The 25,222-nt window shown below is 34.9% G+C and overlaps 1 protein-coding gene and 1 long non-coding RNA gene across 3 annotated transcripts; one reads left to right on the forward strand and one right to left on the reverse strand.

Moving 5' to 3' along the window:
* Positions 1-6,520: 6,520 nt before the first annotated feature.
* LOC126714582 (protein MADS AFFECTING FLOWERING 5-like) lies at positions 6,521-23,975 on the forward strand. The gene is made up of 8 exons (XM_050414790.1): positions 6,521-6,925; positions 19,377-19,455; positions 21,054-21,115; positions 21,255-21,354; positions 23,128-23,166; positions 23,250-23,366; positions 23,450-23,566; positions 23,650-23,975. Exons 1-8 carry the CDS (start codon positions 6,741-6,743, stop codon positions 23,767-23,769), a joined length of 819 nt encoding a protein of 272 aa, XP_050270747.1. The 5' UTR covers positions 6,521-6,740; the 3' UTR covers positions 23,770-23,975.
* Positions 10,211-23,740, reverse strand: LOC126714584 (uncharacterized). 2 transcript variants are annotated; one of them, XR_007651634.1, is made up of 3 exons: positions 23,400-23,507; positions 23,200-23,315; positions 10,211-10,479 (listed from the first exon to the last, which is right to left on the reverse strand). It is a non-coding gene; the product is annotated as an uncharacterized LOC126714584 (long non-coding RNA). The 2 variants fall into 2 exon arrangements; XR_007651633.1 differs by lacking the exon at positions 10,211-10,479 and adding an exon at positions 23,600-23,740 and having other exon boundaries at positions 23,400-23,515.
* Positions 23,976-25,222: the final 1,247 nt, after the last annotated feature.

Below are 25,222 nucleotides of genomic sequence, written 5' to 3' on the forward strand. Positions count from 1 at the left end.
GTGGCGACATGGTGGTAATGTTGGCAGGATTTTTTTTTTTTTTTTTTGTGGGGTCTTCTAGCGATGGTAAGAAGCAATGGTGATTGGGATTTCTAATGGGTTGTGACGGTGGTTCAATAATTTTTTTTTTGGTTCTGGATTGATTGCGATGATGCTTCAAACAGATCGATATTTGCTCTAATTCCAAAATTGACGCAGGACAACCAGAACAAAATTGAAACAACAATAAAATAAAAGGATATAACCTAGGAGTCAGCACCTAGGCCTTGCTTGGAGTCAGCACTAAGTGGAGAAACTACTAGGAGTTAGCACCTAGGGTAGACCTGGAGTCAGCACCAGACCAAAGAAAGACCAAACAACATTTTTTTCATTCATCAAAATATCAACTATCTCCTCAAGGAGTACAATAGGTTGCTTATAAAGGATTGCTAAATCCTAATTCTAATTGGCTAGGAAACCCTAATTGCCTTATTACAAAAATAACCTTACTTCCCAAATTAAATTACTAATAGCCTAATAAACTACTAGGACCTAAAACATAAAAATACAATTGACTTGCAAACATAAATAAGATTAAATAATAATTTTCTTGCATCTCCCACATCATTCTCTCTCTAGGATACAGTTATAACCTCTCAAGCCTCTTAGAAAATCGTGTTAAGTAGTCCATTTTACACTGGCAGTAGCTGGGGTACGAAATCCAAAGCAAAAGACTTTCTAAAACTTAAAACATGCCAGCCATAATTTTCGATTGATTGAGCAACAGACAAAAGGCTGTCGAAATTTGATAACGTAGGAGTCGATCGAACAACATTCAAACTCTGAGAGACTTGATTTTCTTGAGATGTTTCTAGCAGTGTCTTGTTTAGAACTTGATCAAATCTTCAATGACTTGATCTTTACACATACAAAGGTCATGGAATTTTTCCAACTCTAAATATTGACCGTAACGTACTGTGATTAGTGCATAATTATTAGAGAAACTTCAATTAAGTGATTAATGTAACATAATTAAGCCAAAACTTTTTGGTTTAAGTTTCAGTTGTATGCTTATACTAGTCGCTAACCCGTGTGATGCACGGGAAAACTACTAAAGCTAAGTTCTAAAATAATGTTATTTATTTATTTTTAAGAATGTTAAAAAATACGTGAGTAATTATAGAAGTTCAAACCCCTATAAAAAGCTCAAATCTCTTAAAATAGTACACCAAAATGAGAAATTTGATTACTTTGTTCTACCCACGTACAAAGTTAAAAACAACCTCTAACTTTGTATAACTTATTTGTACCTTTAGTTAACAACCTCAAACTACTGTGCAGGGAGGACTTCCTCTTGCATGCTTTTGTGAGAAGAGACCTTTGTTTCCTAAAAACCAAAAAAGAAAGAAATTTTTGAAATAAAGAAAACACTGAAAACATATTGGAAGCAAAAGGTACTACTCACAATACCACTTGAGAATACACTTTGATCGTATATATAATTATTTAAGACATACATTTAGAGAAAGATTATTAATCAACCTCATGCAACTCATCTAAAAGTAAAGAAAATTAATCATACAAGAATACATATTTGACATCAAGATTAGACTCAACTTCTACTTAAAATTGAAACTTAAAACAAATCCTAGTCTCAAAACTTTTGGAATCTCGTAACGTAAGATCAAAACCCAATTAAAGAAACAAATGGATTGTAGAGAACCAAATTTAAGGTACATAAACTATCCTATAGTTGTATTATGACTATTTGATAATCCTTTCAGATTTTTAATGAGGCTCCTAATTCTCTATTTTATCAAATATGGGAATGATAGATAAGTTGAACAAAAAATAAATTTTAGGTCATATGTTTGCTTAAGTTTCAAATTAATTTTTCAATCTCTCTATTAATTCACTTGTAGAAATTTTTGTAGACGAACTTCGTAAACAAAACTGACAAAACATCATACAAAAATATAAAGTCAACGCAAACAACGGTTTCTATGAATTTAATTAAATAAAACTGTATCTTACCAAAGTTTAATCTGTTTCTTGAAAGAAAAAGAAAAAGAAAATACTCTTTTTAATAAACAAACTTAAGTTGTCATTAAGACTCTTGCTACAACAAAATCTCTATATTTTTTTTCCATATAAATAAAAAATATGTCACCTCCTTATCTTATGCCACTTTGTTGATTACTAAAAATATTTGTTTTCTACCTTAAAGCATAAGAACCTATGCCATAACCATGTAAACAGAACCTATAAAAATAAATATGTTTAGATCCCACAAGGAGGAAAAGATAAAATCATACCTTCCAGATGCAAGCCTTGTCTTAAGAAATCTTTAAAATTAACTTTTCTTGAAGCTTCAAGCAAAGCTGAAACAGCAACGTAGAAAACATAAATAACCATAACTTCCATGTGTCAAAAAATTTGTTCAAGCATTACAACACAACAATTGATTTAACAAAAAGGATTAAAGTTAATATATTACCTCAATTGTTTCGAAATGAAGCACAAGAATGCCCTAATTGGAAAAGCCATTCCTAAACTGGCATAGGCATAAAACCATACATATTAATTCAATTGACATCTGTAAGGTACAAAGTACGTCTTCTTAGATGAATTAATTAGTATCAATATGAGGAGCATATAGGTTCTGATCAATAAAATCTATAAACATTTCCCCAAACCCTTCTTTGTTCTTAAAGGGAACAAATATGACAAAGAAATTGGACCCGAATAAAACAGGACACATAATTTTTTAAAATCAATTTTGATGCTGCATTACATGTCACTAAAACTATCAAAGTTCATATTTTAATGCATAACTTAATGGGAGATTAGGAGAAAGAGAAACAGTAAAATTTGATAAAACAATACCTACAATTATGTTAAGACATATATCGTTAATTGAAGCCATCCTCATTTGCTTTGCTCCATAATTCGTAGTCTTAATAATTGGGAATTGACATGTAAAAGCAAAATCTCCTTTAAATCTGGCATTTCTTCAACCCAAATATTTGAAGGTGAGATAATACATGCCTCTGACTTCTGAGAAAGGAGATCGTTAAAAACTTAAAATAGGTAGAGATTTATAGGAAATTCACCCAAGAAGGGTTAGGGAGAAAAATTCAAAAGGAAATGAAACACAATAAACAACATAAATTCAAAGAACAGATAAAGAACATAAGTTTAGAGAAAAGCGAGCGTACCTCGAAGAAAAATAACAAACCCACCACATTGGCAAACAAAGAAGATCAATGGTTGAAGTTGTGACTATTGATTAATCTTATGATTCTTGCAAATGGGCAGTTGGATTTTATGGGTCGTTGGGGATAGAGACTGGAGTAAGAGAGAAAGGTCGCAATTGAAGAGCAAAGTTTTATGTGTGTGGCCATGGGTTCGTAGGATTTTCAGTTTGGGGGGCTTTTAAAAAATGCTTGTATGGAGAAATTCTCCTCAAAGAGTGTACATATAGAGTAATAAGAAAGAAGTGGTTTTTTTTTTTTTTTTGAAAGAAATATTTAAGCATGCAAATTTCGTAACTACCGCCTGTTTGCAGGATGGTGCAATATCTTGCTAATCAGTAAAGTACAGAGAGAGGGGTGCCCAGGGTGAAGAATCAGAAGATTTTGATTTTTTTTTTAAGAGATATAAACTAAAACTTATTAGGAAAGGTGTAAAATTTATAACTACCCTCTGAAACAGTGCAATTGAACACAACGGTAGCAAAAAATAGTTCTGAAACGTTACTCTTATTTCACTAAATGAAAAGGTACAATGTTTTGGTGTTTTTAAATGTAAACGTGGCAGTAATTTGTGTAACCACGTGGCGCAATGAGGCGTGGTCAACAAAAAGTCAAATGTTTCGGTTATTAGTTATTATATAGATGTTATATCAACTACTCCATGGCTATATCAGAGTAGATGATATGATTAGGCAAGTGTTTATTATTGGATCCCATCAAATAGAATAAAAAAGACTTCATGCCAGCTCCACCCATGGTCGAGAAAACCTTTTACTTGGTACATGTTAGTGACTCCAATAGTTGTGCAAGGAAGACTCCCACGTTCACTCCGGTCATGATTGAGTAAAGAACAGTCTATTGGTGATTGTAAGACATGACATTTGGATTGTTAAAAAAAAAAAAAGCTCTATTCAAGAGGATGCAAACCAAAGTGCCAGTGATGACTTTGTTTAAGGTTCACGAGGGACAAATTTGTTACAATATTTAAGTGTGACTATGAGTTACGGGGTAAATTAAGTGTTGAAGTCTCGTATAATATATGATTAGTTAGTTAAGTATGTTGACCAGTTCAATAAGTTGTGCATGGAGTTGTAGTAAATATTATGTAAGTTGTGCATGGAGTTGTAGCAAATGTTATGTTGGGGATAAGAACTGATTATGAAATACGTACGAGACTCTGGCATTATTCTCTTTTTTTGATCTTGATAGGATTTATTGGCATTATTCTAAACTCACAAGTGCGACACATATTCCTCCCTATCTTTTGTAAGTTGCGGTCCACAATGGAAAAAAAAAAAAGGGAAATCCAATGCGTCGGCAGCATTTGTTTTACAAACTCCCACCATAATGTAGTTGTAAGAGGATCTAAGACGTGTTTTTGGAATTTTCGTCTGTGAAACGTGTCGAGAACTGGATAGCTAGTCTTAGCTGTTATGAGAGGAAAAAAACAAAGGTAATCACTTATCACCACTGCACCATCGAGAATCTGGGAACGAAAGTAGAAACACTCAGGAAAAAAAAAAAAAAAAAAACTGACTGTTCAAAATAGCAGTAGCCAAGTGGAGTGAGTAGGATGGGCTTGGTGATAAGATATCACCGGCCACGTGATGGCTGACTGTTTGTAATTTTCTTTGTAGAGGGGTTAGAAATATTAATTATTAGATATGCTCCCTAGAGTTAGAACCCGAGACTCTCGTTAACCCCAAGCACTAACAAGTTTGGATGAAGAGGGAGGGATAGGCAGCAAAGAGGGGTAAATTAAAGTTAAGTGGGCTGGAAATAGAGTATAGAATTGGCTGGAACTATTCTACTCTACTCCTCCTTTCCTTCCTTCTATCTAAAACTAATCTGGTGTGGAGAGCATTATTCCTCCTAACTAATGAAAGCATAATTTTTTTTTCGTTATTTAAAAATGTTAGGTGGTTTCTTAGCATTTGGGTTTAAGAGGAGCAAGATTTGTATAAATAAGTATACATGCACTTAAATACTAAGTGATATTTTTAGGTAAATTTACGATATATTATTAAATTATTTCAAAATTTTATTGCTTCTTACGCAGTTTTTTACAAAATAGAATAAATTATCGCTTAAATAATATGAATTATATAGTCCTATTTAATTTTTTTTATTCAAAAATATCATTTTTGAAAGACAACAATAGTGTTCTTCTTTCCTTCCCTTTAAAGCTCTAGCTTCATTATTTAATTTTCCTCCTTTTCCCTTACTTTCATTTTCTTTTTGTAGGTTTTAAACCTTAAAAAAATGATAAAAAATGAAATATTTTATTTCATTATTTGAATGAAGATTATAACGTGCTGATTATAAGTATGAAAAAATATCTAACATGTCAACAAGAAATACATAAAATAAATTAACCAAAAAATAATTATTGGAGGGGAGGGGAAATAAGTAAGTAGTAAGCTACCTTTTTTTTAATAAAAATGCAGAAGTTTATTTCAATTTATAGATAGATTACACGTACATGTGTCAACCTCAAGAATTAAAAGAGGACCATCTGTCAACTATTCTTGGCTTTCCCCTCATGCGCCTGGATGACAAGAGAGCACTACACATTGATATATGATTTTCTAAAAAGGAAAATTATGTTGCACACAAGTGGAAATTTACACACCACTAAAGTATAACTGAAAATGTGATTTTAAGCCAAAATGTATGCAACAAATATTGCCCTTTTAAAACTACTTTACTATTAGCTTTAACGGCTTTTGACTATTGCTCAATGTTTAGAATAGTTTGTCTTGCTCAGCTTGATCACCTGTGCCCATATATTATATTTGAATCTTTTTTCCCTGGCGGCCAGGGCAATTGCCCAACCTTGACACCCTGACTTTATGCTTGATGACAGTGTCTTGTGAGAAAGAGATCTCATTATACCATATTATGTGATAGCTTCTCGTTCATAGGACACTTTGAAAATTCTATGAATATATAATATGGTAAATGATACATGGGGCCTTCGAATTTACATGACATCTTTCTTTTACACTATTGAAGTCACCACTAGCGTGTGTCCAAAACGACCTAATCAACAGATCAAGGCGTAACTGCACTGGCTTGAATTAGTGCTACAAAAAGACAGATACGAGTACATAGTAGTAGTACTATTTTTAGAAAAATAGTAGAGGAACAAAAGCATATATATTTAAAGTTCAAAGAATCAATGCAAGTACCCCAAAGATAGATAGAGACTAGAGAGGGCAGTGAGAGGAGGACCCTTGGCGCTTCTGATGGGTCGCAATGGTCGATGTGACCCTGCACTCGAATGTAACCCCCACCGCATAGAGTGAACGAAATTTGAACAGTGGCAGTATGGCACATGTCTATCAGAAGAATATCAACATTTGGAATTATGTGAGAGACCCACTTGCTTAGTTTTGTGCAAGTTAAATCTTAAATTGCTCCACAAGATCACTCTCTAGCTCTTATATAGGAGAGAAGGGGATCGAAGAGACTAAAATATATTGTGAGTGTGAGAGTTGAAAAATAATGAAGAGAGGAAAACTTCGGCTGAATCAAATCGAGGACAAGAGCAGCCGGCAAGTGACGTTCTCGAAGCGAAGGAATGGGCTCATGAAGAAGGCTCGCGAGCTCTCCATTCTCTGCGACGTCGAGGCTGCGCTCTTCATCTTTTCCTCAACAGGAAAGCTCTATGAGTACTGTAGTAGCGACAGGTTCTCTCCTTTCTTCAACTTCACTACTCCCCTTAATTACCAAGTTTACTGTTGGGACTCCTTAGCTCACATTACTTATTATCTTCTTTTTTAATTATTATTTTTAGCCAACCAGTGCTCTATGATGGTTAAAATAAGCTTTCAATTTTCGTATCTTGATCTCTGCTTAACATACCGTCAATATTGAATACAGATCTTATGTACTGTATTTTGTGTTCTTCTTTATGTTTCACTAATCATAATTTATCATGTGTTTTTTTTTTTTTTTTTCATTTTAAACTTTGGATATTTTATAAAGAAAGTTAAACAAATACATGACAAATTGTGATTGGTAGAATATAAAGTGGAATATCAAAAATAGTACAGAAGATTTGTATTCATTAATATCTTACTTTAAAACGAAGAAATATATAAATATAAACTCCACCGTAGCAACGAATAAGGAAAGAATACAAAAACGACAATTCTCTTCTATTATATTTGAAAAACATATAAATAATAATCTGATTGTAAAACTCATTATGCTACACTACAATTCTTCAATGATTATAATTTTTGTCACAACTTATTAAAATGTTCAATAATTATTTTCAAATGTACTCATTACTTTTTTTTCTACTCCTTACCATTGAGAATGTTAAAGTTGTGTATCTATCGTATATAAAAGTAATATCTTATAAATTTTCTGTTTTCCGTACCATCAATATCTTACTTTGAGGTTCAAAATTCAGACAGCTGCAATATTTTTTTTAACAGTATTTTTTGCAATATTTTTTCTAATACCTTCTATTTTTTCCATATTTTTTTTCAACTAGACATGAATTTTAGCTTATAACCTTGCTAATTGAGAGCCCTTAACCCTACTAAGCAATGTTACAAGTACAAAAAAATTTCACAATTTTTTTTTACAACAGTTGAATCTGACTTGGACCCACTAGAGCCGCTACAAATATCATTTTTTTTTTTCTGCCTACCACTAACCTATAGACTTTCTCAGCCCTATTTGCTGATGGGTCTAAATAATTTGGTCATCGGTCAAAGTCTGTTGCTCTGTTTTGACGTTACGTACAGTCCTATTTTCCTTTAGAATAATATCATTAGTTCCCTGGAGTTCAGTTTTGGTGTGAGATGCGTCGAGAAGCCTAACCATCTAAATGAAACAATTCCAGGAATTTATGCTTATTCATTTAAAGCATCTTTAACTGCTTATTTAAAATTTTGAATTATTTAAATAGTAAATAGTAATATTTAATTTTTACTTATTTATTTTTTCGAATTCACTTTTTAACAGATTCTTTATGATTTTTTTCCATCTTATTTAAATATTATTTCTTCATTCATTCTTTATTAATTTTTTTAATCATCATTTATTTTTTATATGTTCATTCTCAACAACTATATTTTTCAATGAGAAATGTTATATTCACAATATTTTTCGCAATACTTTCACAAGAATCACAACAAAATCTTATGTGGAAAATTGTTACTAGTTTTAATTTAAACCCACTACTGAAATTATTTTTTTACTCACCAATATTAGCTAATAGCAACCTATTACTTAAAATTTATTGTGAAAATATTGTGGTAGCATTTCTTAATTCTCATTTCTTATTCTTTATATTATTTTTCCTTTCAATTTCATCCATGTGTTTTTTTTTTTTTTTCTCTTGTTTTTTCTCCACTACACATGTATATCCACTCTAACTCCATTCTTTTTCTTTTTCTACTTGATTCCAGATCACTCTCTCCAGCTCTCTCTCTCTCTCTCTCTCTCTCTCTCTCTCTCTCTCTCTCTCTCTCTCTCTCTCTCTCTCTACTTGATTCTAGAACATTCTCTAACTCTCTATGTGATAAGAAACAGAGAAAGAACAAGCAAGAGATATCTTGCTACCCCATAGCAAAGGTAGAAATAGCTTGAATGATTGACTTGATAAGCACCTCACGACCAACTTGGGAGAGTAGCTTGCCTTCCCATCCTTGTAACTTTCGCCACACCCTTTCTTTTATATAATTAAAGTTTGATTTCTTACCTCGTCCAATCAAAGACAGGAGGCCTAGATACTTCTCATATTGAAAAATTTCTTGAACTCCCAGAATATTCTTGATGATGTCCTTTGTGGGATCCGGAGTAGATTTACTGAAGAAAAGAGCCGTTTTATGTCTTTTAACTTTTTGACCAGAAGCTATCTCATAAGTAGAAAGGAGGTCCATGATTTTAGTACATTCCCCTGGGGTTGACCAGCAAAAGAGGAGACTATCATCTGCAAACAATTAATGAGTTAGTTTTGGACCTCTTCTGCAAAGAGAAAAACCTGTGATATCCCTGACCCTTGCTACTTTGCTAATAAGACCATGAAGACCCTTAGTACATAGGAGGAAGAGAAAAGGAGATAAAGGATTGCCCTGATGAATCCCCCTAGAAGGATGGATTAAACCCTTAAGTTCACCATTCACCAAAATTAAGTAAGAAACTATCTTCACACAAATCATAATAAGACCAATCTAACGTTTAGAGAATCCCATCTTTCGCATTAAATTTTCCAAAAAATCTCTTTCCACCTGGTCATAAGCCTTACTCATATCCAACTTTAGTGTCATAAAACCTGAGTCACCAAAGTTATGATTCTTCATACAATGTAAAGTCTCAAAAGCAACAAGTATATTATCCGAAATAAGACGATTTTTGACAAAGGTGGATTGATGTTTAGTGATAATTTTGGGCATAATTTTCTTCAACCTATTTGCCAAGACCTTTGAAAAAATCTTATACAAAACATTACAAAGGCTAATGCGGCGATACTCATGAACCTGTTCAAGATTTGTAATGTTGGAAATGAGAGTAATGAAAGTATGGTTAACAGGGTGGGGAACAGTACCTGTATTTAACCAAGATAGAACTGACCCGACTACATCATGATCAACCGTACTCCAAAAGTGGTGGCAACCCATTCAGCCCCGGTGCTTTGAGGGGCGCCATTTGCTTAAGTGTAGAAACAACTTCACACACTAAGAATTCAGCGGAAAGAAGGTTGTTCATATCTTCTGTAATAACCCCAGGGACTTGGTCTAACACATCAAGCATAAGAGAGGTACTAGCCGCGGAAAACAAACCTTGATTATAATTAATTAAAACTGACGCAATCTCCTCAGGACCAGTCTGCCACTGATCTGTAGTATCACGAATTCCAGAAATTAAATTCTTTCGGTGCCGTTTTGTAGCTCGATTGTGGAAATATTTTGTATTTTAAATATTATTCTAATGATAAAATTACTCAAAATTGTGAATTTACACCAAAATGCTTGGGTTATTACAATTCATGGATCCAAAACCGGTGAAGCATATTCCTTATGTAAACATCTTGAAACAAACTAAGAAGTTTTCTTGAACAATCTCTTAACATGTTGATTCTGACAAAGAAACATACTTCATTCGTGTCTTTCATCTCGAAGATGGAGAACAACCGCTGCTTTGTGGTTTAATGAACTCCTTGTCATTCTCAGCCAATATTATGCCGTCAACATATATCAATAAGATCAACTTGCTTCTTTTGGACCTATTGATCGATGTATATGCAACAATTCACTTCAATCATTAGAAGTAATTAAAAATTACAACCGAATGAAATTTGATGTAATACTACCTAAATGATTGCTTTAGGTCATATTTGGACTGCTTGAGCTTGCAAATCTTGCGCTTCAAAGCTCAAAGGTTAATTCTCGATTGAGATAAGTAGTCTTAACATTAGTTTGATAAAGTCTAGGCCCAAGTAAGCTACTTGATCAAGGTTAGCTTTATAAAGGCAAACCTCACCAAAGGGGAAAAAGCTTTCCTTAGATTTTACACCTTTCTTTTGGGTGTAACATTTTGATACAAGTCAAGTTTGTACTTGTTTATTGAAGCATATGCCCCTCGTTCAATGTTGAAATCCCATTTGCTCCCATATTTTTTTTCTAACACTAAGCAAATCAACAAGTTGACCTGATTTGTCCCCATTTACTCCATTTACTCTTTCATCGTAATCATCCTCATTACAAGTTAGGGATTAACTATTCTTCCTCTTATATTTTTTTTCAGCTCTATGTTTTGTTGTGTGCAGTAAATATGAAAGATTTCCCTTCATGTTCAAAAATGATGACAGATCTTCACTAGCTGGTATAGGATTTATACTTGCATGCACAGAGTAAAGGCTTGATAATAGGTTAAGGAATGGATGGGCAATCCTAACAGTAAGACTTGGTGTCTAGGTTTTATGGAGGCAGGTAGGCAGTAATTTGAGGTGGATCTAAGGCCTTCTATAGCTAAAACTTTGGTAGCATTTACAAAGTATTGTGTTCACCTAATGTTTCTTTCTCAAAAGGTCTCTTTAGGACTCAATTGTCGAATGTGCTTTGAAAATGAGGATCCATTATCTATTTATAGATGTTGAAATCATTGGTGGATGAGTTTGGGAGAATTACAAACTATCCAAAGCTAGAGTTATCTTAAATTCATCTTTGAAAATGATTGGATAAGTGCGCTTATTGACAAAATTGTGCAAAATGCGGAAATTTCAAGTGAGGACACTGAAGTGTTGTTTTGTAGTTTTTGAGAGCCGAATGACACTTTGACTCAGTGACTTCAAACTTATACATTTTCAATTTTTTATCAGCTTTTGAGATAAATTCAACTTGATACTTAAAAAATAAAAATAAAATATAAAACATAAAAAACCTTTTAGGGTCAGACAATGCTAATGGATATTTAGAAGCTTTAATGTTTTAATTGAAACTCTTATTTCTAAGAAAATCAATTAAAAATATTTTTTAAAAATCCCAATTATCCACTAGAATTAATTATTTTTCTATGTTAATTTTTGTACATTTTTCTTAAGCCTAAACCAATGGGATTATGATAAATAATGAATCATTTTATAGGACCAAACATAACAAATTAATCACAATAATAGGTGTTTAGTCCTAATAACAGGAATGTGTAGTAATTGTTAAATCTTGATATGGCTCTATATCTTGCAATTCAATGATCCTATTTAAGAACATGATATATCGTTTTGATGGTAAGGAATTTTAGGTTCATTTTGCATTTAAGTTCTTAAGTCAAAATTACAATTTTTTTTCTTTTGTTCTAAAATGGCGATTTTGCCTTTATGATGGGTTAAATAGAGATTGTGAAACATGATGTCTACACCATCACACCACAACCCAGCCTCTATCTTGTGCATTCCAAGGATGAAAATTACTCAAATTAGTAGAAATTTTATTTATACATACACATAATGATACATTGCTAGTGAGGATAGATTTGCTTAGTTTCTTGAGTCTTGTTATTCTTGTTCCTGTCATACCCATCCATTTTTTGACAACATTTTTTATAAAAATTGAATAGGCAAGCTTGAATTGGTTCTCATTTAAGTTCACTATTGACATCATTTTTTTATTTGCCACTAACAATCTATCATATCAATAAGTGTCAAATTTGTATCTTAAACTCTCTATATCTTTTCCATTGTAGATGCCTCCTGCCTTTATTCATTGATGTTGGCTGCCATGTACAATCCAATAGAAACATAGATAAAAAGGAGAAAGTGCCGCACCTAGTCCTTTACTTTACGGTCTCCTTTCTTTGTTTTGTTTTATATACCATTCACTATTAATGTTTTTTTTTTTTTTTTTTTTTTTTTTTTTTTTGATAAGCATTCACTATTAATGTTAATGTCATGGATAGGTATTAAAAAATAGAGCTATAATACTGATATAATCTACTAGCCATGTCAACCAGTGTAATTATCACAAAGATGTACATGTAAAAGAACCCTTCCATCATTGTGTCATTGCAAAGTTCAAGTTTCCAAGATGTATTAGAATCATTCCATCGTGTTACTGTTGGGTATCTACGTTATCACTGCAATACAACAAATTCTAACAAATGATTACGAGTTAATATTGTTTCTAACCTTAGGTTCCAAGTCCTTGGCTTGTAACAAAGGCAATTTTCCTCAAGCTTTCTCTGAAATTGAGTTTTCTCTTTGGTAATATTTAAGTACATTACGTGACATCAGTTCACAATATATGTTACTGGTTTATCATTGTATTTGCTCAATTATTTAAGCTTAATTGTTATCATATTTAAGTTATGGACAGTTATTATATGTTTACATTGTACTATCAATGTAAAATTTACATTGTAGATTGGACAATATTGTACACATTTGCATGAAAGTGTACTATATTGTACACATTTATTTAGAAATAACGTAAATCTTACATTAATAGTACAATATAAACTAATAAGAATCTCCCTCTCTAAAATTCACTATATTACAACCATTTTAATTGGTTCAGCTGTTTTTTTCTTTTTCTTTCTCTCCGTACTTTTTTGGTACATTCTCCCCTTTCCCCTTTCACCTGAGCTAGTCTCAGTCTCTCCCCTTTTTTGGTACTTTTTTGGTTTCCTTTTCTTAGCCTCTACCACCATACCCATACCTGTCCTTTCTCTCCTTGTAAACGCACAATCAAGCATATCTCATCATAGTCCTAGCCTCCACCATGGAGGTCTCCGACTTAGTATCTAGGACAGAGAAATGCTCCTACAAAGACATTATAATAGAGCTCCCTCTAAACTAAGATAACCAAAAACTACCTAACCTCATCCTTGTAGCAAAAATCATCACCCACAAAATCATCAATTTCAATATGGTCAAAGAAGTCACTTTAAAGGTGTGGAAACCGGTTTTTCCGACGAAAATCAAAAGGCTTGGCAAGAATACCTTATGTTCATCTTCCAACATGAAGTAGACCTTAACAAAGTTTTCACAAAGAGGCCATGGTCCATCAGAGGAGGGCATATGATCCTAAAAAGGTGGAGCCCAGATTTAACATGGTAGGAAGTGGAGTTCTCTTCTTCCACTATCTGGGTTCAAGTCCATGGTCTACCCACTCTCTGGAGAACGGAGGAAAACCTTAGGAAGGTTGGTTCCAAAGTGGGCTCTGTCCTGGATGTGGACCTGATTGGGGATGCTGGTGGAGCATGGAGAACATTTATAAGGGTTAGAGTAGAAGTGGATATTGACTCCCCATTAATCCCTGGTGAGTTCATGCCTTGGCCAAACAAGAAGGACTTGTGGATTGGTTTAAAATACGAGAAAGTTGTGGATATTTGCTCTCATTGTGGCGTTATTAGGCATGATCAAAATAATTGCTCATCTGAGCTATTTAGCCTTTGCACCCCAACCGGAAAATCCTTTAAGGCAGCTGGTCCATTGCTTAGATCAGAAAGTTAAGAAATCCTAGAAGGTGTTTTGGAGGATTTGTCCAATGACACATCATCCACCTCCTACCCGCAGGGAGTTGCCACACTGAAGTACTAGAAAGCACCACCATGCATTCATTCTAGTGGTCCCCTTCAAATGGTTGACACGTGGACAACTGGGGAAGGTACAAAAACCGTTAGTGACAAAGGAGCACCTATGCACAAGAGCAAGGACTCACCAAGGACCGGGAATCTAGGGGCTGATTTGACACAGCTAGCGCACGATCATCAAGGCTTATCATCTCCTAAGTTGCATACCAACATCAGCCAACCCTATCATGATTTTATCCTCTTGACACCTGTCAAAATTGGGCTTACTTCTGTCTAAAGCCCCAACCCACCTAATTCCCCTACCAACCCCCGACTTAACTCATCTCCTGAAACTAACCAACACAAGATTTCCTTACCACAAAACCCATCCCATGAAACTAACCAACACAAAAATCCCTTACCACAAAGTCCAAAATCTTCTAGCCCAAAAACACTTACCAACACCACGACTCAATTCATTTTCGATCACACTGACCTAAATCCCAAAATCCAACAAAACCTGTGATCCTATCAACCCCAAATGTTCTATCCGACACCCCTTCATAATACCACACCGCTACCACAGACCCCTTATCACCAACCTCCTCAGAATCTCACCCAAACATTCTTAAAAGGAAGGTGTCCAGTTCTGTGCTAGATCAGTTCTCCAAAAGATTAAGGTATGCCATCGAAGGTCTTGACCCAGTGTATTTCAACCTCGTCACTGCCATTTTCATTCCGAGGTCAAGGCTGGAATCCTTCTTGCTGGAGGAAAAGAACATACCTAAAAACCATGGTGAGCTCCACCCAAAACTTTCTCTATGTTTTCTAACTCAGCTATTTCTACCACTATTTCTACGGCCGTGGAGGTGGGCCTTATCATGCCTCCAACCTCCCCATAAGGATTCTTGGTTGGATTGTCGAGGCATCTGCAACGCCTCAATAGTTTGAGCCCTTGGCGCTCAAATAAAAAGGGCAAGACTCAATGTGGTTTTCCTCTCTGAAACAAAAGCGGATGTTGTTCGTATGGAATTCGTTAAAAGTTTTATTAAGTTTAATTATAGAGTTGTTGTTGAAGCTAAGGGAAGTGTAGGTGGTCTATGTATGTTGTGGAAGGAGGGCCTATCCATTAGTGAAGTTGAATTTGACAAAAACCTTATAGCAGCCAGAGTCTCTAATCAGTGCATGGACTGGCTTCTAGTGGGGTTTTATTGACCTCCTTATCACTCAAAAAAGAGAAAAGCCTAAGGTAATCTCTTTGCCTTAACTGAATCCCACCAAGAGCCGTGGGCATGCATTGGAGATTTCAACTTCATTATCAATGAAGATGAGCAAATGGGTGGCTACAAAGGAGGATCCTCGGCTGCAAATGATCTAAAAGAGCTAATGTTTGAGCTAAATGCAGTGGATTTCGGGTATTTTGGGAACAAGTTCACTTGGGCTAAAGGGAAATGGGGAAAAGCTTCTATTAAAAGAAGACTTGACAGGGGTGTGGCAAGCATCTCCTGGCAATTGGCTTTTCCAAAAGAAACTATTCAACACCTGGGAGCTATTAACTCTGACCATGCCCCGATCCTACTTGACACAAACCTGTCTGATAGTTTCGCTCACAGGCCTTTTAGATTCGAGGCAGTTTGGCTTAAGGATGATGGGTGCAAGGCAGTCATTGATAGTACCTGGAACATTAAGTAACAGGGTCAGACTTCATCAAACTATGTAAGAAGCAAGCTTCTACTAGGAATGCACTTCTCAAATGGAACAAGAAGGTGTTTGGCTGTTGTCAAGACAGAATAAACTCCTTAGTAAAGAAAATTAAGGAGGTGCAAGACAAGATACCTTCCCAGGAAAATGAGCTTGTGGAGAGTGCACTCCAATCTGAGCTATCTGAATGGCTGCTCAGGAGTGAAGTGTTATGGCAGCAAAAATCCAGGGAATTATGGCTGAAGCAGGGAGACAAAAACTCCAAATTCTTTCATTTGTCTACGATAATTCGAAGGAGAAGTAATCATATAGATGCAATAAAAAAATGAAGACGGAACTTGGATCCATGAATCAAGCCTGATTAGACTACTTTTCCGGGAAAACTACAAAAATTTGTTTGAAGAAGAGGATACCTGCTTCCCTGACCACCTAGAGCATTTGATCCTGCCTTGCATCACTGAGGAAGAAAACGAAGTACTGCAAACCATCCCCACTCCAGAGGAGATCAAATCGACCCTGTTCCAGATGCAGGACCTAAAGGCCCCGAGGCCGGACAGCTTCCCAGTTCTCTTTTACAAACAAGCCTAGTCTACTGTGAGTGCTGATGTTGTTAAGGCTGTCACCTCCTTCTTTACCATGAGCTATATGCCAAAAGAGGTAAACAATTCCTTGATAGTTCTTATTCCAAAGATTTCTAATCCCACATCTGTTAATCATTTCAGGCCAATTAGCCTATGTAATGTGGTCTACAAAATCATTTCCAAACTCCTTGTGGATAAACTCCGGCCGTTGCTAGACAAAATGGTTACCCCTTCTCAATTGGCATTCATCCCAAACAGGTGGATCGCAAAAAACCAAATAATTGTCCAGGAGCTCCTCCACAGTTTCAAGACCCGTAAAACAAATCCGGGGCTAATGGCTATCAAACTCGACCTTCAAAAGGCTTACAACAGGGTCAATTGGAAGTTCCTGCAAGTGGTGCTGCTCCACTTCGAATTCAACGAAACTTTCACTAAATGGATCATGGCCTGTGTTTCATTGGTTTCCTTCGAAGTGATCGTCAATGGGGGAAAATCAGAATCTTTCAAGCTGTGTAGGGGATTAAGACAAGGTGATCTACTATCACTGTATCTATTTATCTTAGGGCAAGAAATGTTATCCAAGCTGTTTGAAAAAGAACTCAACTTAAAAAATATTGTTGGTATCAAGACTAGCATCAGCGGTCCTACCATCTCCCATGTCATGTACGTCGACGACATAGTTTTGTTTTCAAAAGCATCCAGTAGAGATGCAACAAGCTTAATGAGAACCTTAGAGAAATACTACAACTGGTCTGAGCAGGCTATAAATAGAAACAAATCGGGAGTTTTCTTTTCCAAGCACACCTAAAACCAAACCCGAAGGTCTGACAAGGAAATTCTCCAAGTACAGAGCCTCAAAAAGGATGCAATATGCCTTGGAGCCTCGATGTTTCTGACTAGAGCACCATCCAAAGATTTCACTTTTCTCTAAGACAAACTCAAAGCAAAACTTATGGGATGGAGAAGCAAGTACTTATCTTGGACAGGGATGAAAACCCTCATCAATGCTGTGGTGCAATCCGTCCCAAACTACACCATGTCCACCTTTAGCATCCCAATAAAGTATGTGAGAAGCTGGACTCCTTAGCTAGAAGGTTTTGGTGGAAACCCAACCAGAGTAAGGGCAAATTTATGGCTTGGAAATCCTAGGACAACCTTTGTTGCCCAAAGAATGTGGGGGGTTTGGGTTTCAAGAAAGCAAAAAATGTAAACTCTGCCTTGTTGGCAAAGCTAGCATGGATGATTGTATCCAAAAGAAACAGCCTCTACATCAGTATCATTAGAGCTAAGTATAGGGTCAAAGAGGACTAGTTTTGGGTAGAACCTCCAAAGCTCGCATCACCCATATGGAAAGCTATTAAGAAGGCAAAATCAGTGGTGAAGAAAGGAGCTTGCTTTCTTATTAAAGATGGTGAGTTTGTTGACATGTGGCTTGATCCATGGGTACCTTGGATTCAGAATTTCATTCCATCCCCAAGGGATGAAACCTTTGCTCTGATCCTTATGAAGGTATCCCAAATCATTGATCATGATTTACACACCTAGAAATCCTCTTTAGTTCTACATCTCTTTAATCCCAGCTCAGCCCAAGCTATCCTATCCATCCCTATCCCTTCAAGGCCTAGACTAGACAAGCTCATTTGGATACCAGATTCCAAAGGCTGTTTTGTGGTTAAAACTGCCTTCAAAGAGTTGCTCCCAAGCCTTTAGCCACAGGCTTCTGCTGATGTGAATTGGTCTAAGATCTAGAAAATTAGAGGCCCAAAAAGGATTAAAATGTTTATTTGGAGGGTAGCGGTTAATGCCCTTCCTACAAGGGAAAACCTGTTATGCCGTATGGACATCTCGGAATCTTGTTGCGTGCTTTGTAACCAAGAAGTGGAATCCACTTCTCACCTTTTTCTCAGATGCCAAGCTGCTAAAGCTCTTTGGTTTTCTGCTTGCTGGGGTTTCAAGCCAGATTTTATCCAAGCAGCATCCCCTCTTGACATTATCAAGATTATCTTAGATCCCCCTCCCCCTTCCCCCAGGCAATCTATCAAGCTCAAGACCGTTGGCTGGTGACCCTCACCATGGCTTTCGCTCTTGAAGAGATCTGGCGCACCAGGAATGTAGTCCTTCACCAAAGTGGCCCCATTGATCTCCATGCCTCTACCCAAAGTATACATACGAAGATGATTGAATGTTCTCAAGTTTTTGCATGTTCTGAAGCCCCTTCCCTTGGGTTGTCTGTCACCAAGTGGTCCACCCCTCCGTTGGGCACTATCAAACTGAATGTGGACGCAGCCATCTCTCATTCTAAAGCGGCTTTGGCAGTCATTGCTAGAAACGAGTTTGGTGCTGTGATTAAAGTCTGGACAAAGATCATCCCAAAGTCCTCTCCTCTCAGGGCTGAAGCTGAAGCAATTCTTTGGGCTTTGCAACTTGCTAAGGGGGAACATTGGAGGTATATCTGTGTGGAAAGTGATTCCAAGCTCACCATTGACGTCATCCTGGACTGTTTGGACTCTCCCTTATGGCCTATCTCTACTCTGGTGTTTGATATTTGTTTGTTTGCTAAGTCTTTCCTTTCATGTTCTTTTCTTTGGGTGTGTAGAAGTGGAAATGTTGCTGCTCATGAGGCAGCAAAGTACGCATTAGTTTCCTTAGTTTCTTTTTGTTTTGTTTCTGGCAATCTTCCTGCCTCTCTGGCCTCTGTTTGTAAGGAGGTTTCGTTGTCTCTATCTGTTTCTGTTTGATTTATAATATTGTAGTTTACCAAATATATATATATATATAAACTAAGAATTTTCCTTTTAAGTTATATTAATATTATGTTTTCCTCATGCTACAGTATAGGAAAACTCCTTGAGCGTTACAGGAGACATGTGAGCAAAAAAGTTGTTGTCTGCAATAGTGCTGATCAAAAAAAGGTTAGTCAAGATTTACCAGCTCTATGCAAAGTTTTTTGAGTATTATAAAAGAAGACTAGATAGTAGCCATCTCTTCCATGTTTTTAAAGGTCTCTACTTCTAGCCCAGAAAATTGAAACTTTAGCTTTAACCTAGTGCTACCATGTTGCTATTTCAGAATTTAAATCCAGGAAAATCTTAAATTACTAGCTCAAAAGCGTTTTTTTTTTTTTTTCCATTTACATTTGTTAAAATTAGATTCTGACCCATGCATAATGGTGAAGCTGAATTTCAAAAGAGAAAAGTTTACAGAGAGAGAGAGAGAGAGAGAGAGAGAACATTGAAATTTGAAACAGGAGAGAGTACGTATGAGGAATTTAGCAAAAAACACATTTCGCCCACACCAAAGTATGTAAGAAAGAAATGAGTTTTTCACTTTTGTACAAGTCACACAAGGAAAATAAATTTATGGGTTTCTCTAAGTGGGGGTTTTTGAGTACTATAATCACAGAGCGCTGTGAATATTGAAGATCTTGCTAAATTTTGCCTAACAAGATGGTATCTGAACTTCATTGGCACAACAATTAGTAGCATTTTTTTGGTTTTCTATGGCAATATCCAATGTCGATTTATGGAAGATGTTGTGCGTTGAAAGAAGGTACAATACTACAATGACACGTTAAAATCCAAACTTTCTCTGCCTAAGATCCAAAACAGAGAAAAAGTATCTATAAAATTTATAACAAAACCCAAAATTAAAATGTGGTTAAAGCCATAAGAGATGGAATTTGTAATAATTGATTACTCAAATAATTGGTAGACACATTTCATTACATAGCCAAGTTGTGTGTGCTATGACATAAACTCAAATTCTCGCTTCTAAATTAACTAAATCTTAACCCAGACTAAATTCAAACCAAATTTATAAGAAAGAACCCATGATGGGAAATCAAAACAACAAAATGCATCAACACAAAACAGAGCTTTAAGAAGAATTAGAAATTCACCGCAAAGATGGCAAAGCCAATAATAAATCCACCAACAAAAAAGGAAAGAAAAAAAATCGAACACAAAGAGAGAGTAATCACTTTTTTGTTGTAGGAAAAATATAGAATGAATAGGAGAAATATCTATATGAAATAAATAAATAAAATTATAAAAAATAAGATGGAGAGAAGAAAGAGTCAAAAAAAGGGGATGAAGAGTTGGAGGAAAGTAATGAGGAAGAAGAAGAGTTAAGAAATGGAGAAGAAGGGTTGGAAGAAGAGTAAGATTAGCAAACTTAATTACTTAATCTCTATTCTTATATATTGTATAGATATTAATATTTCTTTATATTTAATATTAAAAAAAAAAAAGGAAAATTTTCAATAAAAAGAAAGGAAAAATTGTTAAGTAAAATGAGTGATATAGATGATGAGGTGGTGCAACATGAACTTTGCAAAATTAAATGCAACACTTTAATTATTATACATAGTATAGATGTGTGCAAAACTTTTCATGGGCTTTTATTTTCTAGTCATCTGTGGTTATTAACTTATAAACATCTTTCTTTAATGTTTTGATGAGTATTCCTTTTATGAAATTTCTCTCTTATTCAATAATATCCCATCATGTAGAAGTATGACGCTGAATGTTCCGATCATCAGACAGAAGCTAACCTACTGCAAATGATTCAAAGGTAAAATCTTTCGGGGTCCTCTCTTAAAGTACTGTCTGCACAAATTCTATGTTCCTCAGTTACATGACATATTTAAGGAACCGTCTAGATGTGCTCCAATGAATCCAGCTAATTTGCATTTATTTTGTGCTATTGGCAGGAATATAGAAGCACAAAACATTGAACAGCTAAACATGATAGAGCTCACGAGACTAGAGAAAGAACTGGATGCCTTATATATTGAAACCAGATTTCATAAGGTGAATCCTTACAAGCTAACTGTTAATTACTATTTTTTTCCCCCAATAAATGTATCAGTGAAATAGTTAAAGCCGTGATTTGTAACTAGTAGTGTTGAGGTGTCATCAAATCAGTAGTCACAGTTGAAGAAATCAAAGTAGCATAAAAATAAAATTTTGTTATAGATAGTTGTTGTGATACTCCAGATTGTGGGGATAGATTGTATGAGTGTGTGCCACACCAACATGTCCTAAGTTTCGCATTTAACGTGTATTATAGATCCATTTAGGCTATTCATGTGATTAAGATGAGCCACAATTATAACTAATGATTTGGGGCATAATGCACATATAGCGCTCCCTTAGGTAATGACAAATGGTATTAAAGCCAACTTGATATTGTAATGTAGTTAACTGAGGAGGTTTAGGATTTAAGTGAGGGAGCTTTTAATACTTTGGATTATGGATGGAGGGAGGGGGTCAAGGTTAGGCAGTTTAATTATGCTGAATATTTGATGAAGTGTTGATTAGTTGTACCCATTTGACTTCAAGTACTATTTTTCTTATTCCTCCTCCCCCAACCTAAAAGGTGAAAAACTCAAAAAGAAATCTTTATATTCTTTTTAACAGATTAGAAAAAAGATGTTTTATTAATGGAGAGAATGTTTCAAGCTAATCCATGAGTAGCATCACATTGAAATATTAAGCATTGATCAAAGTTTACTATTGGCATAATTTTCCAATTCCAGGGATGAGGTGGGTTTTGCAAATAACCAAAGTATTCAATAGTAGAAAAGATGTTTGTGACAAACGAATCTTTGTTCATAATTGGTAGTCATTATAATTATTACAACTTTTGCAAATTTGTGACAAATGAGTATTAGTTCATAATTGTAGTCATGGTAATTAGTATAAGTTTTGCACTTACACACTATGCTCCTCTTAATACGTTAGAAATACTCAATATCTTCTTGTTTGATTGAATTGTAATTTGTTAATAATGATTATTATTTGGAATTGGTAGTAGTTCTATTCCTTGTTTTGTTTCTCATTAAAAGATGCTAGAAAGACTCAGTCAAGTGTCCCTTGAATGAAAACCTTTAGTTGTTATGGGATATCAGATATGGAATTTAGCCTAAATGTATCTAACGTTTTTTTGAACTGTGACAGTAGTGTTCTTATGTGTAAAGATAAAGAAACAAGAAAATCAACCTCAACTTTTAAAAATTTGTCAATCTGTCGTAGATTGATTATTGGTTTGGACGTGTGTCAATTTCCTAACTGGGGTATATTGAAAAGCTTATTAGAAAATGAGACTATCTATCTAGCACCGAGAGAATTATTAGAATAAGAAACCCTCTCCCCAATTTTCTTATTTGTGCATAACAGACATGACTCTACTAGGATTTTGTTTGTCTGACAGACTTAGAGTTGTCTGTTGCGTTTCAATAAAATTCAAACTCCAGACAGAATTGTTTATTGAGATTTACACTGCAAAAGTATCATCACAATTACAAAGTTTGAATACGGGAAGAACTATATTTCTAACGTAATTCTGTTTTTAGATTTCTATATAGCAGTATGTATATAAATAAGTAAATAAAAGATTTATAAATGATTGTAGAATTGGTGTGTGTTTATGTGTAAGTGGAGTAGAAAAGTTTGTAGTGAAGCGTTTGTTCTTCTTTTGGAGTGTGGTGAAACCATCATACCAATGATTTATGCATGCTTTTCCCATTCACTACTCTACTTCTTGTATGTAATCTTTCTAACTTTATCTGCTATGTTGAATAGGAAAAACAGCTGAGTGCAGAGAAAACTTTCATGGAAGAGGTAAATAAAGAAACAAATCTTCGAGAACTTTACCAATTGTTACGTAATCTAGCTAATCTTTTGCGTCTGTGTTATGGCTTCAGATGGCAGCAATGATCAATGAGAGCCCTGAGTTAGCATTACCATCTTCTGGAACTGAACTACAGGAGCTTCACACCCAGGAAAAACAGCTGAGTGAAGAAAAAGCTTTCATGGAAGAGGTAAAAAAAGAAACAAATCTTCGAGAACTTTACCAATTGTTATGTAATCTGGCTAATCTTTTGGGTCTGTGTTATGGCTTCAGATGGCAGCAGTGATCATGGAGAATCCTGATTTTGCATCACCATCTTCTGGAACTGAACTACTAGAGCTTCACACCCAGGAGAAACAGCTGAGTGAAGAGAAAACTTTCATGGAAGAGGTAAATAAAGAAACAAACCTTTGAGAACTTTACCAATTGTTTTGTAGTCTGGCTAATCTTTTGTCTCTGTGTTATGGCTTCAGATGGCAGCAATGATCCCTGACTACCCATCACCATCTTTTGGAACTGAACTACTGGAGCTTTACACCCATGATATCAACTACGCCACTCCACTCCAACAGGGTATGCCCCATCTCAATTAGGTACTCCCAATGTAGCTGCGTGTATCTGGATATCTTTGGTTTCTTATTGGACTGATGTGATTCTCTTCTGTGGCCAAAAACACTTGTAATAATAATAGAATGATGTACTCGCCTATGCAGATACATGTAAATGTTATGTAACTGTTAATCTGTTATATTGTTGGGCTTAGCAATTTTCTATGGATTGAGTTTGGGATTTTGTGTGATTGCAAATGCACTTCATCTAAAGCAGTGTATTGCAGGTTTGAGTTCTAGAGTGGGCCCTCTAAAAAATTTAGAGATAAAGCTGTCTAATAATCATCTCTCCCAAACCAACTGGAGTTTTGGACATTAAGTATGACACAAATCTTGTGTGGATGCAGAATAATATAATTTGTTTTTTGACTTCGACACTCAGAATAATACAAAAAATGAGTTTCTGTGTTTTTATTTATTTCAGTCTTTTTTTTTTCTAACAAGATCATTGAGTCCTATGAGTTAACCTCCCTTGATATAAAGGGTATTCAATTCCAAGCTTCCAGTGTGATAATGAAATGCTTTAATCTGTTGAAATAATTGGCATTCATTCTTTGAAATTTGCCTTGTGACTGTGCCGTATTGAATTTTGTGTTGCAACTTGTAGGCTCTGCTAGAATCTGATTCAGAAGTACTATAAAGGAAAATTTATGGATGAAAATATTTTAAAATGAAGAATTTTGATTGCAACTTGTAGGCTCTTGTAATAGTATATTGCAACTTTATATTGCAACTTGTTGGTTCTTGTGATGGAATCTGAAGTATAAAGGAAAATTTATGGCTGAAAGTTTCTTAGAATGAAGAATTTTATGTTGCAAGTTGCAAGTTGCAACTTGTAGGCTCTTGTGATAGTATCTAAATTCTAAAGTGCTATAAGGCTTGTTTGGTCGGGAGAATGGAAAAGGTTTGGAGGATAGAAAAGATATGTGTTTTTCACCATGTACTTAGTACAAAAGATAAAAAAAAGTGGAATGATGAAAAAATAAGTATATATTTCTTTTTTCTGGTTAGGAAAAAAAAAATGAGTGGATGAAAAAAGTAATATATCTAAATTTACTATTATGCCCCCTAATACATTAGGATTAGTAAAAGAGTAATTTTTCTCATTATTATATAATAAAAAAAATTATTATCAATTAAATTAGTAAAGATTACAACTATAAAATTGATCATATCACATTTACAAGACTAACACCATTATGAGTATATTTCCACACAACTTTATCCATGACAACAGCGGTCAAGAATAATACAAGGAAATAAATCCTACAATAGTGAACCGAACCTCTTAAAATAATTGAAAAACATTGTTTAGACCCCTAGTACGACTTACTATGTATTTTAAAAATTAATCAAAATCAAATTCAAGTAGTTAATTTCAAGAACAACAATATTCATGGATAAATTATGAACACACGCACACATATAAATGTATTTT

This window comes from Quercus robur, chromosome 2 (assembly GCF_932294415.1).
Source record: "Quercus robur chromosome 2, dhQueRobu3.1, whole genome shotgun sequence".
Taxonomy (NCBI): Eukaryota; Viridiplantae; Streptophyta; class Magnoliopsida; order Fagales; family Fagaceae; genus Quercus; species Quercus robur.

Excerpts from the sequence above, each read along its gene's own strand:
- LOC126714582 (XM_050414790.1), top strand. The coding sequence starts at position 6,741 with ATGAAGAGAGGAAAACTTCGGCTGAATCAAATCGAGGACAAGAGCAGC. Across the intron at positions 21,116-21,254 it reads CTACTGCAAATGATTCAAAG|GAATATAGAAGCACAAAACA; the intron begins GTAAAATCTTTC and ends TGCTATTGGCAG. Across the intron at positions 21,355-23,127 it reads TTGAAACCAGATTTCATAAG|GAAAAACAGCTGAGTGCAGA; the intron begins GTGAATCCTTAC and ends TATGTTGAATAG.